Source organism: Magallana gigas, chromosome 4, assembly GCF_963853765.1.
Source record: "Magallana gigas chromosome 4, xbMagGiga1.1, whole genome shotgun sequence".
NCBI lineage: Eukaryota > Metazoa > Mollusca > Bivalvia > Ostreida > Ostreidae > Magallana > Magallana gigas.
In genome coordinates, this window is record NC_088856.1 from 57024067 (window position 1) to 57043547 (window position 19481).

At 34.8% G+C, this 19481-nt stretch overlaps 1 protein-coding gene across 1 annotated transcript in view; it reads right to left on the bottom strand.

The window, feature by feature from the left end:
• LOC105347927 (inter-alpha-trypsin inhibitor heavy chain H3) overlaps positions 1 to 19481 on the bottom strand; it is a 44001-nt gene that overhangs the window by 22251 nt on the left and 2269 nt on the right. The window contains exons 2-4 of the mRNA XM_034452067.2: positions 5105 to 5262; positions 4038 to 4148; positions 299 to 546 (exon numbers count right to left, since the gene is read on the bottom strand). Of these exons, the coding sequence (XP_034307958.1) occupies positions 299 to 546; positions 4038 to 4148; positions 5105 to 5262 (517 nt within the window). The remainder of the gene's footprint in view (positions 1 to 298; positions 547 to 4037; positions 4149 to 5104; positions 5263 to 19481) is intronic.

Here is a 19481-nt window from a genome sequence, read left to right on the forward strand (position 1 = left end):
AAACTTTCCAGCCTCCAGAGGATATAGCGGATTTTCATTGACTTTGTTAAATAATGTGGAATAATCAATATTCCCAAGGCCTCAGATTTTGTTCATTTCGCGGTAACGCTTTATATATAATGTCGTTATAAACCAACGAAATGACAAGTCAACGATTATAAAACATTATACTCATATCATATCAAATCCACAATATAACAATTATTTAAACCTTTAAATTAATAACTCGCGAAAATTGTCCATGGCAAAAATTAGCCCAGGCGAATTTTAATGATGTTACAGTGCATATACTACTCACGGCTGTTCTGGTGTTCTGTCAGAATATCGTCTCTGAGTGGTGGCACATGGAGCTGTGTGATGGCACGTGACTCCTGAATGGTGACCTCCACCAGCAGACTGTCCACGATCTGACCCGGATTGACGTAGATCGTGTGGTCGTAGTTCCCGCGCCGCCGCTGGAGCAGTTCATTGTAGGTCAGGGTGAAGGTCACCTCGCTGAAGGCCGCGATATTTATAGAAATCTTGAACTTGTTTGTGTCCCTTGGTCTGAAAGGAAATGTTTCATGTTACGTGTATATTACAAACAACCTAGATGCATCATGATGTACTTTATTGGTAGACTTGTTTTTGTGTTTGTCTGGTACAAATACCTTATTTCAACGTGTACTTGTACCGAATACAGATACTTAAATTGTTTCTATGTGTACCGAATACAGTAACTTGTTTCTATGTGTACCGGATTCAGCTTCATGTTTCTATGGCTCCCAGATACAATTACTTGTTTCTATGTGTACCAGATACAGTTGATTGTTTCTATTTGTACCGGATACAGCTACTTGTTTCTATGTGTACCATATACAGTTGATTGTTTCTATGTGTACCAGATACAATTACTTGTTTCTATTTGTACCGGATACAGTTACTTGTTTCTATGTGTACCGGATACAGTTACTTGTTTCTATTTGTACCGGATACAATTACTTGTTTCTAGGTGTACCGGATACAGTTACTTGTTTCTATTTGTACCGGATACAGTTACTTGTGTCTAGGTGTACCGGATACAGTTACTTGTGTCTAGGTGTACCTGATACAGTTACTTGTGTCTAGGTGTACCGGATACAGTTACTTGTTTCTATTTGTACCGGATACAGTTACTTGTGTCTAGGTGTACCGGATACAGTTACTTGTTTCTAGGTGTACCGGATAAAATTACTTGTTTCTATTTGTACCGGATACAATTACTTGTGTCTAGGTGTACCGGATACAATTACTTGTGTCTAGGTGTACCGGATACAGTTACTTGTTTCTAGGTGTACCGGATACAATTACTTGTGTCTATTTGTACCGGATACAGTTACTTGTGTCTAGGTGTACCGGATACAGTTACTTGTGTCTAGGTGTACCGGATACAGTTACTTGTTTCTAGGTGTACCGGATACAATTACTTGTGTCTATTTGTACCGGATACAGTTACTTGTGTCTAGGTGTACCGGATACAATAACTTGTTTCTATTTGTACCGGATACAGTTAGCTGTTTCTATGTGTACCGGATACAGTTACTTGTTTTCTAGGTGTACCGGATACAGTTACTTGTTTCTAGGTGTACCGGATACAATTACTTGTTTCTATTTGTACCGGATACAGTTACTTGTGTCTAGGTGTACCGGATACAGTTACTTGTGTCTAGGTGTACCTGATACAGTTACTTGTGTCTAGGTGTACCGGATACAGTTACTTGTTTCTATTTGTACCGGATACAGTTACTTGTGTCTAGGTGTACCGGATACAGTTACTTGTTTCTAGGTGTACCGGATAAAATTACTTGTTTCTATTTGTACCGGATACAATTACTTGTGTCTAGGTGTACCGGATACAGTTACTTGTGTCTAGGTGTACCTGATACAGTTACTTGTTTCTAGGTGTACCGGATAAAATTACTTGTTTCTATTTGTACCGGATACAATTACTTCTTTCTAGGTGTACCGGATACAGTTACTTGTGTCTAGGTGTACCTGATACAGTTACTTGTGTCTAGGTGTACCGGATACAGTTACTTGTGTCTAGGTGTACCGGATACAGTTACTTGTGTCTAGGTGTACCGGATACAGTTACTTGTTTCTATGTGTACAGGATAAAATTACTTGTTTCTATTTGTACCGGATACAATTACTTGTGTCTGGGTGTACCGGATACAGTTACTTGTTTCTATTTGTACCGGATACAATTACTTGTTTCTAGGTGTACCGGATACAGTTACTTGTTTCTATTTGTACCGGATACAGTTACTTGTGTCTAGGTGTACCGGATACAGTTACTTGTGTCTAGGTGTACCTGATACAGTTACTTGTGTCTAGGTGTACCGGATACAGTTACTTGTTTCTATTTGTACCGGATACAGTTACTTGTGTCTAGGTGTACCGGATACAGTTACTTGTTTCTAGGTGTACCGGATAAAATTACTTGTTTCTATTTGTACCGGATACAATTACTTGTGTCTAGGTGTACCGGATACAATTACTTGTGTCTAGGTGTACCGGATACAGTTACTTGTTTCTAGGTGTACCGGATACAATTACTTCTTTCTAGGTGTACCGGATACAGTTACTTGTGTCTAGGTGTACCGGATACAGTTAGTTGTTTCTATTTGTACCAGATACAATTACTTGTTTCTATGTGTACCGGATACAGTTACTTGTTTTCTAGGTGTACCGGATAAAATTACTTGTTTTCTAGGTGTACCGGATACAGTTAGTTGTTTCTATGTGTACCTGATACAGTTACTTGTTTCTAGGTGTACCGGATAAAATTACTTGTTTCTATTTGTACCAGATACAATTACTTGTTTCTATGTGTACCGGATACAGTTACTTGTTTCTAGGTGTACCGGATAAAATTACTTGTTTCTATTTGTACCGGATACAATTACTTGTGTCTAGGTGTACCTGATACAGTTACTTGTTTCTATGAGTACCAGATACAGTTCCTTGTTTCTAGGTGTACCGGATACAATTACTTGTGTCTAGGTGTACCTGATACAATTACTTGTTTCTATTTGTACCGGATACAGTTACTTGTTTCTATGTGTACCGGATAAAATTACTTGTTTCTATTTGTACCGGATACAGCTACTTGTTTCTATGTACCAGATAGAGTTACTTGTTTCTATGTGTACCGGATACAGTTAGTTGTTTCTATGTGTACCGGATACAATTACTTGTGTCTAGGTGTACCTGATACAGTTACTTGTTTCTAGGTGTACCGGATACAGTTACTTGTTTCTATGTGTACCGGATACAATTACTTGTGTCTATTTGTACCGGATACAGTTACTTGTTTCTAGGTGTACCGGATACAGTTACTTGTTTCTATTTGTACCGGATACAATTACTTGTGTCTAGGTGTACCGGATACAGTTACTTGTTTCTATTTGTACCGGATATAGTTACTTGTTTCTATGTGTGCCGGATACAGTTACTTGTTTCTATGTGTACCGGATACAGTTACTTATTCTTTATACCGAATTGGGTACAGTACCTTGTTTCTATGTGTCCACCTAACTGCCCCGTCAACCTGGCGTTTTTGTTATTTACACTGTGTGTTGTATTACGAATACCTTGTTTTTAAATGTGTGTGATACAATACTTATATCTACACGTATATGTACCTTGGACAATCCCTCGTCTCTATATGATGCTTATATCTACACGTATATGTACCTGGGACAGTGCCTCGTCTCTATATAATACTTGGTGTTTTTATATCTGGTACGTTAACTGGTTTGTATATCTACCGAATACAGTACCATGTGTCTATATATACTTGATAAAGTTCAACGTTTCTCTGTGTACCGGGTACAGTATCTTATGTCTAAACATACCGGGTACAGTTCATTGTTTCTATATATATATTTGATAAAGTTCAATGTTTCTTTATATACCGGGTACAGTATCTTATGTCTAAACATACCGGGTACAGTTCATTGTCTCTATATATACCAAGTACATTTCTTCGTCTCTATATATACCGGGTACAGTACCTGGTTTCTATGTGCCCTGCTGACTGCCCCATCCACCGGGCGTTTTCGTAAGTGTTCTTAGCTACCTCCTTTTCCTTGATTTCTCCCAGATAAACATTTCCGTCAATCTCTCTACAAAAAACTACATCATTACATGTACAAAAGTTGCTTCCCACCAATTACCACTACATTTTCATTTTTATGGGCTAAATTGTACGCAGTAGGGCTACTTTTAAGTCTTTTCTATTGTTATCTGAATAACACTATGTTTCAGAAGCCAATATCAATGTCGTACATACATGTATGTAATTGACAACAATAGAGTTAGATGCTCTAGCATTATATTTTGTTATCACCTTAACTCACATCATTTTAAATAAGCCAGGAAGGAAATGTAATCTCTAATCATATAAAGTTCCTGGGATAAATTTTTCTACTTTTATCTTTATCCCTCAACTTTTTTTTTTTACAACTACAACAGTTTGTAAGGGAATACATTTATGAAGCAATGAAAGCAACTGGTGAAATATAGAAGAACACACAGAATAATGTGTCGGCAATGTACATTAAACAACTTAGGGAAGGGGGGTGGGGGTAGCCTAAGGGTCCTTCACACACTTGGGGAAAGTTCTGCCTATAAGCCCATTCTTCTAAATTACGTAAAGATATGGATTTTTTGTTCGACTTGAAAATGACCCTAAAAAACTCACTTTTTGGAGGAAAATCAACTTTTTGAAATTTTACCAGTGTTCATGAAAATAGAAACTCCTGCAGTATTCGAAGTCGGAACCTGCGAGTTGGTAGACTGAAGAAACACCAACTGCGCCACAGAGGCAGAAAACAAATATTGGTTGTATAAACTGTTTCACAATGCGCTAAAATGTTGTGACGTACTGTCGTAAAAAGTAAAATCCACGGGGTGTCGAGGAACCTTAAAGCATATTTCAGGTCGCAGTGACTTGCAACGATTTGGGGGGAAATTACGTCCAGTGGGAGAGATAAGGCAAATAAACATACAAAAAACAACAACAACACGTGACAACGATTGTACGCAAAGAAAAACTATAATTGGAAAGATGGGATCTTACAGCGTGAAGTTTGAAATGAATGCTGCATCCGGTAACGTGACCTCAAAGAAGGTTTCCGTTGCTCTGACGTCATCGTTAATTATAGTACTGGTAACACTAGTGGACGAAAAGCGGTACAGTATACTGGACTTGATGTGGAGAGATACTACTTTGGTTGTCTGAAGAAAAAAATACAACACGATAGGTTTGATGTCGTATGTACAGTAAATATTCCAGAATTCAGACTAATTAAGAAAAAGTGTCCATGCACATTAAAGGAATCTGTAAGAAAAGTATATTATTAAAACCATTGCATAAGATTAGTACATCGAGTTAGGCAAAGCAATAAACATGTAATTCAAAAGTGGCAATAAAAAGACTATTTATGCTCAGACTATTCGCTTTAAAGATATAAAATTCTAGCATGCGTTCTACCTAAAAATGTTGGGAAAAAAGTTTGATTTGGGAAAATGGGGTCAACAGAAAGTTTATCGCTACATGTAATCATAGACAATAGAAGTCCCTACTGTATTCGAACGCAGGAACCGCGGCGCACAAGTCTTATCCTGGTCTCATTGAGTCTTATTTTGGAAATATAAATACTTTCACAGTGCCTAGGACATTTATTAAGATGGCACACCGACGTGTAACTTTCATACTTTAATTTAAGTGCATGCCTGTTATTTTTATTTTATAAAATCGGAAACGGTCGATATTCGTTCAGATGTTGTTATATTAAAGGAATAAGGAATCATTCTTTGAATATTACGGGTTATAAAATCGGTCGGAGGAGGGTCAAATCCAAAAGAGCCCAAAGGGCTTTATGATAGATTTGACCAAACTTCGACCAAAATTATCACCTCATAATATTCAATAATGATTCCTTTTTACTTACATTGTATTGTTTATTAGTCAACAGCTGTACAGCTCATAGACATATACAATTAATATACACATGTTATAATACATATACTGGTCACTTGAAAAAGGCAAGTTTATACATGAAGTTTTCTGATTACAAAAGCATTCTTAATATATTTACCTAAATTGCACAAATACTTATATACTAGGTATATATTATTTCCAATGTATACACTTTGAAACAACATTATCTTAAAACCACTATTTTCTGTGTAGCACATACTACGTGTATGTATTACTACGCGGTGCAGCCAATATGGTTTTTCGGTTATGCTATATGACACGCTCATTTTGTGTCACTCATGTTTTATGGAGTTATTTAGGGTTTTAGGGTTCAAATGTTATCACAGACAAAGTCTGATGAACATGTAAATATAACTAGACTTTGACCCGTGTGTGCACGGGTTGACATTGCATATCGGACATTTAGAAATAGGTACATCGATACACCTTATTATTGACATTTACATAACAAAGCTATAAGCCTACAATAATGCTATTAATTTCACTACACTTTCCTTAGTTTTAATAACCTAACTGTGTCTCGAGAAAGGCCCATCCCTTACTTATACCCGTAAAGTAGCAGAAAATTGCAGAATAGCTCCGGAACGATTTTGGAGAAAGTTAATGAATGATGTTGCCTTGAAAATAACAGTCAAATACATCACAACAAACCTTTATGAGACTGCAAATCTCTTTCAACTAAAAAATTTAATCCATAGAATGGAAGAACTCAACACCTTTTCACCAACGTACACGTATATTCTTTGTAAAACTGGGTCTGTAGGACATTATTCATTTTTACGATAAAACAAATTCTATCTTCACTCTCCTAACAAATATAATGTAACGTTTTTGCATGTAATCAATATTTTTTGTCATCACGAAGATGAAAGTAAGTGCTTAGTTGAAATGTATATTTGTTATTTTATACTTTCTCTCGTAAGAAATCATTAATTTATATGAACAGAATATATAGCAAAAGTCCAATGAAAATTTACCCGTATTTGTATTATCATTTCTGAGTTTATTCAGGGAGAGGTGATATTGTGGAAACAAATATAAACTAAAGATCCCGTTAGCGTGAATGTATTGCGCAAGCGCAAGATTGTAAAATCCAAAAAAATCCAGGTGATTTCCGGGATTTTTTGAGGAATTTTCGTTGATTATTAATTAGCGAATCTTAACTGAGAAAAAATAAAAACAAATTGGTAATCTTCAAGTACCAAAGATGTTTAAAATATATAAAACAAAAGACAGTATTCTTCCGATTTCTCGGTATTAAAGACTAAAAATTCGAGTCTATTATTTTAATATAGTAGTATAGATATTCTCGAGCTTCAGTTTGCTAGTGTGTACAATCTGTGATAGAATGGAGAAAGGTTATCAAACATGGTTACATAAGAAGGTGTATACTACTCGTGTATTCCTTGATGTACATGTATATTCAAAGTACATAGTCGTAAAACAATATGTAATTTATCAATACATATATATTCAACATGCATAGTCGTTGTTGTCATTTATTAGTTTCTATAAGCAGGCTCGCTTTTATATTCAGATGATACTTTAGTGTAGTTTTTAATTTTCTGAAAAATGAGATACATATCAAAAAGTTATAACTTGTGACTTTTTTACTTATAAAATTTACGTATTGTTTTCTTCAGCTGCGTTTTACTAGGTTTTCGAATGTTGTCTCTTTGATTTAATGATATATTGAGTACGCTTGATTTACTAACACCGTTTAGACCGTGTGTTATTTATTCTCTGATTAAGCCCAATGGCATAACAGATCATTTAACATATAAAACAAAGTAAAGGGTTTGAAATACCAACAGTGTGATACAAAGACAAAACACCAGAACATACAGTTTATAATAAAATTAAATATACTTAAAACATAACTTTCTCATGCATCAACCAATGTAAACTCTCCCTACTTTAGTGCCGTGGTGTAGACATGGTGTTCACACACTTTAGTGCACTAAGTCTGGGGCACATATTGAAAGGCGAAACACTAAAATGTTGTCCGAGAATGTTACGATCGTAAATTATAGACAAATTAGTTGATGCATTTAATGAATTTGGGGTGTTAAGTTCAATTTGTATATACGAAATGTATGAAAGCGATTTCATTTGAAACGCCATTTCCGTTTAATCTTTAAAAGGATATGATTTAGAATTTACCATATCAAGCATATTTCTTTCTTCTATTTTAGAATAAAGTTATGGAATATCCCAATACGTTTTATACGTATATTAAAAATTCATTTGATTCCTCAAAAAAAGTTTTAAGTACACAAAAAATCAACAGACATCAGATCCCCTGTACAAAGCATTTTTGGGAGTTGATTTTAATCAACTCTCCTATGCAGTTACTCTGGCAAACCGAAAGTGAAACAGTGTTTGGACCTCAGCACAAATCATTGCTGCTGAAAAGACTTGAAAATAATTGATAAATTCGCTGTAATGTATTCTTAAGCATTGTTTTCAACTTATTTATAAATACCTTGAAAATAGTCAGATTTTAAATGGTACGAACAATTTAAATATTTTTTGTAGTCGTATGTATTCCTACGCCAGAGTTCAATATAGTCTCGTTCAACTTGACGCTCGACTGTTTCCGTAAATCCTTGTCGGAGATTTACGGTGTCTAGAGACCAGAGTTCAATATTGCTTGGATCGATACAATATTTGAGAAATATTTCTATTACTGATACATAGTTTGATTGAATTAATTTTATCTTAAAATATTATTCAACATGATTAATATTCGGGTTTCTCGACATTCTTGTCGAAAAAGTCCAAAAATTCATATTATAAAAATGTGCGTAATTCAAATTAGAAACTTCATGTACTTGTAATGCAAAATAACATATCATTGATCTTAAATTAAATAAACATCGACAAAATCAACTCCCGTCAGTTCTTCAGTACTTTGATTATCTTTTGTTTATATCCCCTGCTACACTGTTGTCACCTAATAATGCTAAATTAAGTGAGCATGATGCTCATAACTCAGAGATTTAATCCGTACTGAGATGATTGTAAAGTGTTTTGACTTGCTTACAAACCCTGTACAACTATAAACGCTAAAATAGGCTCCAGCCAATTCATTAGAGTCTTGAAACTAGGGATGATGCATATACCATATTTTATGTGATTAATTGCAATTTCCAAAAATTTTATGATAATGACTGTAAGTAGTAAACTGTCACCGTAGACTGTGCATTTCTTTTACATAATTACCCATCTTACTTTCAGTTCTAAAAAAAAAAAAGACGACACTGCAATTAGACCTTCGGTGAGTAATACGCCAAGGAGTCCAGATTTACCAGACTATTATGAAATTATTAATTACGTTAAATGAACAAAAATAACATTGTAATTATCATTTAAAATGTGTATGGATTGCTTACGTAATTCAAAGTTTTCTTATATATGAATATATGGGAATGGTCAATCCATCTTGATTATATAACTCTCTAATTGAAACAATGATCTCTGGAATGGCCACCGAACCAGCGTTCACGTTGTAATTAATGTCGAAATGAATAAATCTACGAATAACGTGAAGAAAATGAAATCGGTTTAGCAAAACGATAAGACAGTTATAGAATTGTGAGCGCCAAAGCTGATTCCATGATTTCAGTGCTAGACCTTGTACCACATTTTGGCAAATATCTTTGCTGCTTGTTGAAAGGTTAAGGTGGAAATCTACATAAAAGCACCGATTATACGCCGCTCGAGATTATAAGTGCGTCCAAGTAAATAAATCAAACTTTGGTAAACAACATGTTGCATTGTGACACAACCAAACAACTGTTGTTAAAACGTGCTGAACGCCCGTAAAAGTTTCACTAAGAACGTCAGAACTGTTATTCCTTCTCCGCGCTGCAATGTTGTTTTTTAGCCATTTTCATTATAAATTCCTTTGATGGTTTATATCAATGAAATGTTAGGAGCGACTTTTCACAAGAGAAAGTGTATGAAAGCCCTCAAACCTGAATTAATTAGCTTACAAGAATTTAAACGATTTCTTAGATTTTTAGAACCAGAGCAGTGTGGTTGAAATTCCGGCATTTCTCAAGTTTTAATGATGCTGAGAAGTATAATGAATCTGTGAAAGAAACATTGTATCTGATGTGACTCTATTCATAATGATGCATTCATTAATTATACTAGGACATGTATACACGTACTCTAGTGAAAACAATAGCAAACCAAATGCTCTCTCTCTCTCTCCCCCTCTCTCTCTCTCTCCCCTTCTCTCTCTCTCTCTCTCTCTCTCTCTCTCTCTCTCTCTCTCTCTCTCTCTCTCTCTCTCTCTCTCTCTCTCTCTCACGGAGTGTATTGATCAGTTCATAAAGATACATGCAGATTGTTCATATGAAAAATCATTTTGTGAAAATCTCCAATCTCTCTCTCTCTCTCTCTCTCTCTCTCTCTCTCTCTCTCTCTCTCTCTCTCTCTCTTTTAATTCCTGTCGCTTACATACACACACACATACAAGTACATGCTATATTCACAAGTAAATAGTCGCAAAATAAAGCTAAATGGGTCAATACGTAACTCACCTCTTGGGTTTTTTGAACAATTCGATTATAAGTACTTTATTTTCATAAGCTTTGATCTGGAGTAATGAACTTTAGGAAATATTTTTGAATACCATTGTATGTCATTGATATATGAGGATTCCAATTCCACAGGTGTTTCTACATGTACCTGCTTTGTGACCTAATTGCGGTCTAATTACCTGTGTACAAAAATCATTCAAATAAAAAAAAAATTGTTTGAATAATTCGTGCACTGTGAACAGATCTGCATCTATAATAGAACCAAATCTAATCTGTACCTAAAAGAAGAAATTCAATTAACTGAAATTGACATCTGTAATTATAATAACAGGCTTTTGATCGCTCCCTTTGATTTAATCTTTTCGCGGGTCGGTTTGACAATTGAACCTTTCTTTCAAAATCAATTGAAATGGTTAACCACACGTCACTTTAAGATTGTCGTAATTAATTCTTCTGCATATTAATGAGTCAGGTGCTGGATTAGTTTTATTCTAATGAATGGCCGACCCGCCATTAATGTCATCAGGGCCCATCAGGGACGGTAACTCGGTCAGAGAGACATCGGGTGACATAATAAGATACTTACTGCTACAAGACTGTCAGATTTAGTATCAGTCTGTCCGCAAAGTTCTATCAGCAGAAAATGCTAATCATATTTCAGACATATTCTCATAAATTAGTTGGCTTAGTCCAAGTTTATATTTTTGTAATTTACGAGAATAACTTGACTTTTAATTAGATTTTGTTTTGTTCAACACGAATGCCGGCAAACGTGGCTACGTTGTGATTTTAACCATTGTTACCTGCCAAGTTGTTTGATACTGGTAAACGATTTAAATAGAGAATTAAAGATAATAATATTTTTTCAATGTTTGTCTATTTATACATCTTTATTTATATTATCTATTCCAGGCATTCATATTTAAGTCGATGATCTACGTTTCACTTCATAAACAATGAATGCTGACCCAATTATGTAGTGTGATATTCTTATATACATTTAATAAATTATGAATATTACTTTTGTTCATATGAGATTAATCAGGAGTAAACACAAGAACATAGAAACCTATAAAAATGACAACAACCAATTTTATGTACATAACATACTCCATACTTGTACCTGCTGCGCTAAACAAGGTAGCCAAATTGAAAGGTGTGCAAAAACAGACAGACAGAGAGAGCAAAACAGGCAAAACAGTTGTAGTATATAGATAGTGCCTGTTTGGGAGGGTAACTGTTGAAATTGACACCCCGAGAAAACCATTGTCAACCGACGCGAAGCGGAGGTTGACAATGGTTTTCGAGGGGCGTCAATTTCAACAGTTACCCTCTCAAACAGGCACTAATTATCTTATTATACTGAATGTCTTATTTTTTAAGAAAATTTCATTGTTTTTATATAGAAATGAAGTGAATTCTACGGCGAACCATACGCGCATAATTTACGCGCATGTAAGAATTCGTTGTGTTACCTTTTGCCAAGTGTGTTGCTAACGCTGAGGGTTATAGAACGAATTACCAACTGCATCTAAACCAATCAGATTTCAGTATTTAACATGAAATTATAATAATAACTGATATCAGCCCTAATCTCCCGAACATTTTTGGCATTGAAATGACTACTCCCGTTCATTAGCATCTCCATTAACAACTACTCCCAATAATCAGCGGCTAGCTGGTGCAAGAACCAAATAATTAGTTTATCTGTATGCCATGAAAAATAGTACTGAAAGCAAGCCTTAGAGCAGGTCTCAAATTAAGAACTGAATATATGGAGAAAATTGTAATTTAACCATTTGTGTCAAATCTGTTACATTTGTTTGTAGATTTCATTAGATGAACGGTTTTTAAAATGAAGCGATAGACACACATATCTACATATATATCATCCTCCCAATATAATACTATTTTAAGTTTAAATGCATATGACCTTAGAGACCACATCTGATAAATTAGTACTATAGTAAAGTGGATAGAACATTCCAATTGCCGATTTACTGTTTCTTGTTAACATTTGAATGTACAATATGTACAATTCATTATCATTTTTTTTTGTCTTAACGACATAATGACCCTCTATAAAGAGAAGAAAATTATGTAAATTGTGTCCACAGAATTTACAATTAGTCTTATGATTTGGCACATTCTGTTCGGCGAAAGACAAGCATTACACGTGGTACCGTGGTAGACCTAAAATATATTTAATCTCAAAAATGTGCTACTCTAATTAAATTTGTTTTTATTTGTTTATTTGCGGAGAGAAAGCGATGCCCCCCCCCCCCCCCTTCCTGGGATTGTGTCTTCAACGGGCACCTGTTACCAGAAGCCGGTGAACACCTGGCCACTGCATGCAGGTGATCTCAGTGGTTGGATGTTAGCGTCTCTGAGAATTATAAGACCATGATAAAGCACCTTTCTGTGGATTCCAATAGACACCAATCAAATTAGCGCGTGCAGCAGATTGGTATTAACATGTATCGACTGTTGATTGTTTATGTAAATGCGTCTCGTCAATTAATGATGCCCGTTTTATTGGTCTGTGTATTCATTTAATAAGTGCACGACTAAAACTAAAAAAAAAGCAATTTGATGCAAAAAGTGCATCTATGATAATCAGCCAGCTTATTTTGTCTGTTTTTTGTAAGGCAGAAAGGTACACGTTTCCCATAGCCCTATAATTAAACCAACCAATGAGAAAAGAATGCACGTAAATGTACGAATGCAGTGCAACTTTAATGAAATTATTCATTTAAAAAGAAAACCTAATAACATTTTTTGCTAGTAAGTGGCATTTTTGCATAAATTGTTACAATTCTGAAAAAAAAGCTAATATGCTTAAATTCAGCCATTCTCGGGGAAACTTGCACTGTATAACATAGCACTAGAGAATTTCACCGACTAAGTACAACATATAATTGGTAAAATTTATGTGGAATATAATTGTACATGTATATTAAAGTAAGTTTTACGACAGTCAGGATATAAAAGTAGACAGAATGACGAAAATATCGTATATTTTTTATTACAATTAAGTTTGATATTTTATTTTAACGAATAACGAAGCAATTGTTCCTTGAAAATTTCATTTTGAAAAAATTTAAACGTTTTGCTCTTATATCATTGATTTAACTATGTAATGAACATATGAAGTTAAGTTTGATATAACACCTTTTTTGGAACTTAGATAGTTTAAAATGATAGTGTGTCCAACGTTAAATCTTAAAGTAAAAATGATATTTAGAAGCAGTTTTTGAAAACTAAATTAAATGTTTAATTTTTCATATAGAGTCACTGAGTATTTTCTCTGTAGTTTCTTACACCCATACTGTAGCATACACTTATAACAGTCTTAGCGTGTTTTTGCAATTCTGTGATTAAAACAATTTTTTTAAACTCAGTAAAACCCTTCTGTATATAGTGGCCCTTCCCACAAATCAATCTATTCAAAATCTTTTGAACAAACGTGGCACAGATATTATGCTAATTTCATTAACCAATATCTTAAATCATCTTTACCTGGGACATTGTTCCTAATATAAAGAGATCGAAGTAGGTCATTCAGAAGACTATAAACAGTCACCATGTCAGTGATACCACTTCCTGTTTCTATACTAAAACCCCGACAGGTTAAACTTCAAAAATACACATTTTTAGATAATTCTATCACGTTGATTATCATTTTTACACTAAATCAAAACCGATAAAATGCCTAAAGCAGAACTTTCAATGTATTTAAGAATGCCTCTTTAAATCAGATTAAGGGTTAAAAAGTCGTAAATGACGTCACGTTTCCTGAATTTTCTAGTACATCATGCACGACTATTTTGAAAGTCGACCATGTTTCTGAACTTTTTGCACTGCATTTCTTTTCGTATTTCGTTTAAGAACAAATATTAATGTCAAAATGCATAAAAAAGCCATAATTATCTGCCGTTTTCTTTTGTTTATTGCTGTGAATCATAAATAGTGGTTTGTGAGAAAAAATTCTTTTTTTTTTAGTTTTTCAGATCTGAGTCATGGCATGAAAACGAATTACCAAAAAAAAATGCATCGCGAGAGCAATGTTAACCTGTCTGACAACTTGTCCGTATGTCTGTCCGTCCGTGCGTCCGTACGTCGGTCCGTCCGTCTGTCCATATAGTTATTTCTCTATCAATCATTCCATCTTTTTCTTCTTACCCTACATGCATGCACTAAAATGCATTGACTTCATGTTTATTATATTATTCGCTTTAAATATCTGTGCATGATCCCTTCACTTTTCGAACAATAAAAGTGTTTTACATGTATATGTTCAATTATGTTCTACAATATCTGTATCCTAACAAATTTGATTTGGGACAGAACTATTGCATTGCTTGTGAACTATACGTAAACCTGATTTGGAGAACAGAACCTTTTCCATAACATTAAAATAAATATTAATTTCATTATTACAGCTAAGTTCGTCATTTGTTGTAATAAACGCAAGACGTTGACTCACACTTGACAGAAATCCGACCTCGGTTTCAAAGTGGCCTTTCGTATTACGTAACAAGAGACCCAGATGTACGTAAGTGGAATTATTTTTCTTAAGTGTAGAAATAGGCATGTTTCGAAAAAGGCACTTGACAATTAATTGCTGGAACTATATATACATTTCTGCCAAATATCAACAACTACTGGCACAAGTATCAATGTTTATCCCCAGTGCAAACATATTTTTTTAAAACATAAAAAATCTAACGTAGTCAACATGAATTATAAAATCTAAACATAGTTAATTATCGAGTTTTGCTTGTAGCTAGTACAATATCAAATAAAATCATTAAAAACCAATGTTGTTGAACCTCTGCAATCTTTCTTGAAGTTGCAAATAAAATTAAAAGATGTGGTACGTGTATTGAGGAGGACTAGATTGTCATGTCCATTTTAAGGCCATATTTACCTCCATATGTAGAAGAGCTCTGTACAGAGATATAAGACAATGCTCAGATTTTAAAGCTTAAAGATTTGGATTTTTATATATGTACTAAGCGTTAGTTTATGATTAAAACTATCATATGTCAAAGTTTAAGGCTACAGAAGCTTATTGAGGCAAGCTTAGCAGAATAATAAAAAATTCTTTTGCGTTTAGACGCAATAACTAATGCGTTTAATCGCAATCTTTTACATTAAATAGCCATTAGTTTTGTTGCGTTTAATCGCAAAAAATTACTGCGTTTAAACGCAAAGCTATTATTCCGTTTAAACGCAACAATTTTTGCGAATAAACGCAAACATTTTTGCAATTAAACGCAATAATTTTGCGATTAAACGGAAAACTTATTGCGATTTAACGCAAAAGATTGCAATTAAACGCAACAGTTATTGCGTTTAAACGCAAAAGAAATTATTTTTTCTGCTGAACTGGCCTCAATGAGCTTCCGTATACATGACAACTTGCCATGTAAATTTTGTATTTACCGACACCCGGTAAATTCAAAATTTACAACATGACAATGCTTTAATATTACATTGACCCTGAACTTGAGAGATGACCATCAATTTGATTAGTTTCTTACTTTGACCATTGAATATGTATTAATATAAGAGAAGGAATTTGAAAATTTCTTCAGTTTAAAAACCAATGCTCTATCGAGTGAGCTAAAGGATTGACTCACTAGCTAGTGCTAGTAGGAGTGAGGCAGTACCTTAAACACACTAGTACAAAAATACATCACGTCTTCTACTCAATAAAAAATCTACTAAAAGTGGTTCTAAAGTACTGTAAGTTTGTTATAGTACTCCACAGTACCCCACTGTGATATTGCAACACAAAATATAGGTAGAAATTAACACTAAAGACTTCCTTTTTTAGCATTGGTTGTATTGTAAAGAATAGTTATTCATTACAGTTACAGGTAAGGGCACAGTGCCTGGCTATACAAAATACGAGGTCAGATCTTAGTCAAGGTTGTCTTTGCTAAGATTTTAAAATCACTATTACTACATATATATATATATAGTAATAAGTATGTTTTGGTTTGTATTGTTTACCTGCCAAAAATCCAGAAGAATTAGTACCGGCATCTATTCAAGTACACAGAAGTGTGCAAATTTTTACCAAAAAAACCAAAAACAAAACAAAAAACACCCCCCCCCCCCAAAAAAAAAAACACAAAAAAACATCAACAAATAGAACGGTTAGGTGATAATTATTTTCAATCTAAAGGCGCCTATCATCCTCTTATTTCTATATCTATGTACAGATAGGCAGTGCTCGATGTATAGACTCTCTCTCTCTCTCTCTCTCTCTCTCTCTCTCTCTCTCTCTCTCTCTCTAAACACAGCTTTCCCCATCTCGTGTTTGTGACCTTCAGAAATCAACAGAAGCTTATCAACTGACAATCGTCTGCGAGGTTGAAAGATATTGCACGCGCTTCCTCCCGCCTTGGTCAGTGTTTGGCGGGTAAAGGCCGTGAGGAAGAAACGACCCACCCCCAGGGGCAGCTGTATAGGTTCCGGATTCCCGCGGCTTGTTCTTTAGAAGATAAGATTGTGTTAGGATTAATCCGCGCTTTAATAATTCCGAGGCGTGCGATGCATCCCTGTTTGTAGACACAGTAATCTGCCTCGTAAATCTCTCGACCTTGTAAAATATGATTTATGGGGGAAACAGCGAAGATAAAGTTTGGAAACAAGGGAAGTTTAGTACAAATATTGCGACTCAAAAACGTTTTCATTTTAAACTACAAGATACTGTAGATTGACCAGTAATTTTAAGTTGTACAAATTAAACATTTTCCTTTGTAATGTAGATTTGAAATGACTTCAATAGCTGTCTAATTACTAACCCTCTGCTTCTCTAAGAAAGATAACTAGTTCTTCACTGAAGAGACGAAGAAACAGGTGACTGTACCTGCAATCATTGTAATTCTGTTCTTTATCAAGAGATCTATTTGTGTTAATTGTTTGTTTACACCTGTATAAAATCAGTTGATATATTTTAGCATTGTCGTTTTGTTTGGGTTTTTTCGGGGGGTTTTCCTTTTATTCCTCAAATTTCTATGTAATTGCTTTCAAAGGGCAATATATTCATTGTGTTCTTTGCTTTTTACAAAACAGTTTTAGGGCATTTAAAATAGATACAGAGGTTTAGTAAGTCTACAAGCGCTTTCTCATTTCATTTAAACCCCGCGTTTGATGATAATTTGTCGGACATTTCGAGTTTGTTATTATAACGATTCCTTCTCGACCAAAGAGTGGCCAGTGCCCGAGAACGTCCGTACCCCGTCACAACAATCATCACGCCTCCAGACGATTAGAGCGCTCCGAGTGGGTCTGGAAAAGCTATGACCATCTGGGAGCGCGCGCGCCTTGCCGGGTTTACACCTTGCTTCGCTAAGTCAAGCATTTCCACTTCATTAAAGAGAAATAGAATTCAAGAGTTTGGCTGGAGAAAACCATTAATTCTTGTGCTTAGATTTGATGCTTGCTAAGATTGGGATGCTGAAAATACACTAGGGGTTATATCTGATTTTCTTTGCAGAAAACATGCGCTGGGACACGATAAAATCTCGTAGCAAGTTAACGCCGGCCGGAAAAAAGGGGGGGGGGGTATCACGGAGTGTATTGATCAGATCATAAAGCTACATTAGGTTGTTCAAGTGAAAAATCATTGTGTGTGAAAACTCTCTCTCTCTCTCTCTCTCTCTCTCTCTCTCTCTCTCTCTCTCTCTCTCTCTCACAATTACATTTAGATATTTTTGTACTGATTATCTTGAATAACGACAAATACATATTTTTGAAACATGCATTAAGGAGGATGGGGGGGTGGGGTGGGGGGGTAGGGTTATGGTTAAGGTTAGGGTTAGATACCAGTCTGTTCACCGTATCAATATGCATTTTATTTACATGAATATCTAAAGTAAGTCTATTTACCTTCACGGATTTTAAGGTACCTCACTACACCTAGACTTATACTTTTTAAGACACTACGTAAGATGGCGATTCAAATATTTTGTTAAACTGTTTATATCGTTCCACACGGTTGTATATCGTCGTATCTCAGTGACTAAAGTATTGGGTTCTGACCCGCTGATCATGAGTTCGAATCCGCCTGGAGCACTAAATTTGATTTTCGAAAATGTAGTTTTTCATCCAAAATTGCACATTTTTTGCCTATTTGACTTAAATACTTCTTATCCAACATGATATCTATCATAATCAAGTAATTTTTTGCTGATTTGAAAAAATATTTCAAGGTGTAGTGAGCCACCTTAATTAAGCTACCTTAAACGGTGCTTGATTTATTTCAATGAGACTTTTCTATAACACGTTTCCATCAGTCGTGATAATCAACACCCTGTCACGTGTCGGTGCTTAGGTCACGAAATCTTTACATACGGGTGCGCCGACTGAGTAGGCTTTTCACGTGCAACAAACTTTTACATGTATGAACAATTTTTAATAAGTTACGTAAAACGTAAGTTTGATACACAATCAACATTTAAGAAGTCGCCAGACGTTGTTTTTGACGACTCCCTACTACCTAAGTGAGCATGACTGTTTCATAATTAACACGATAGTACTTACTACTTTTGAACAAGTTGTCTTAAAAAAGGCAAGTATTGTACCCGTACATTTTGTGAACCTTTGAGGACAGGCCGGTGAATGAAAATAAGATAAAAGTAAGAAGTCGTATAATGTTTAGTATCCGCGGATCAGGAAAATTTCCATTTCCCTCGTTTACCTTAAAATCATTTTTAGACCCGTACCCGAATTTTTTTCTTTAAAGATATAATGTACTTCATACTACAATTTCATATTTTAGTTTAAGAAATATTTCATTCAAAAATATAGACATAGGTGTAAGTATATAAGTGAATGTGGATTGAACAACATGCAAAAAAAGCCTATATTAGTTCTCTCCATCT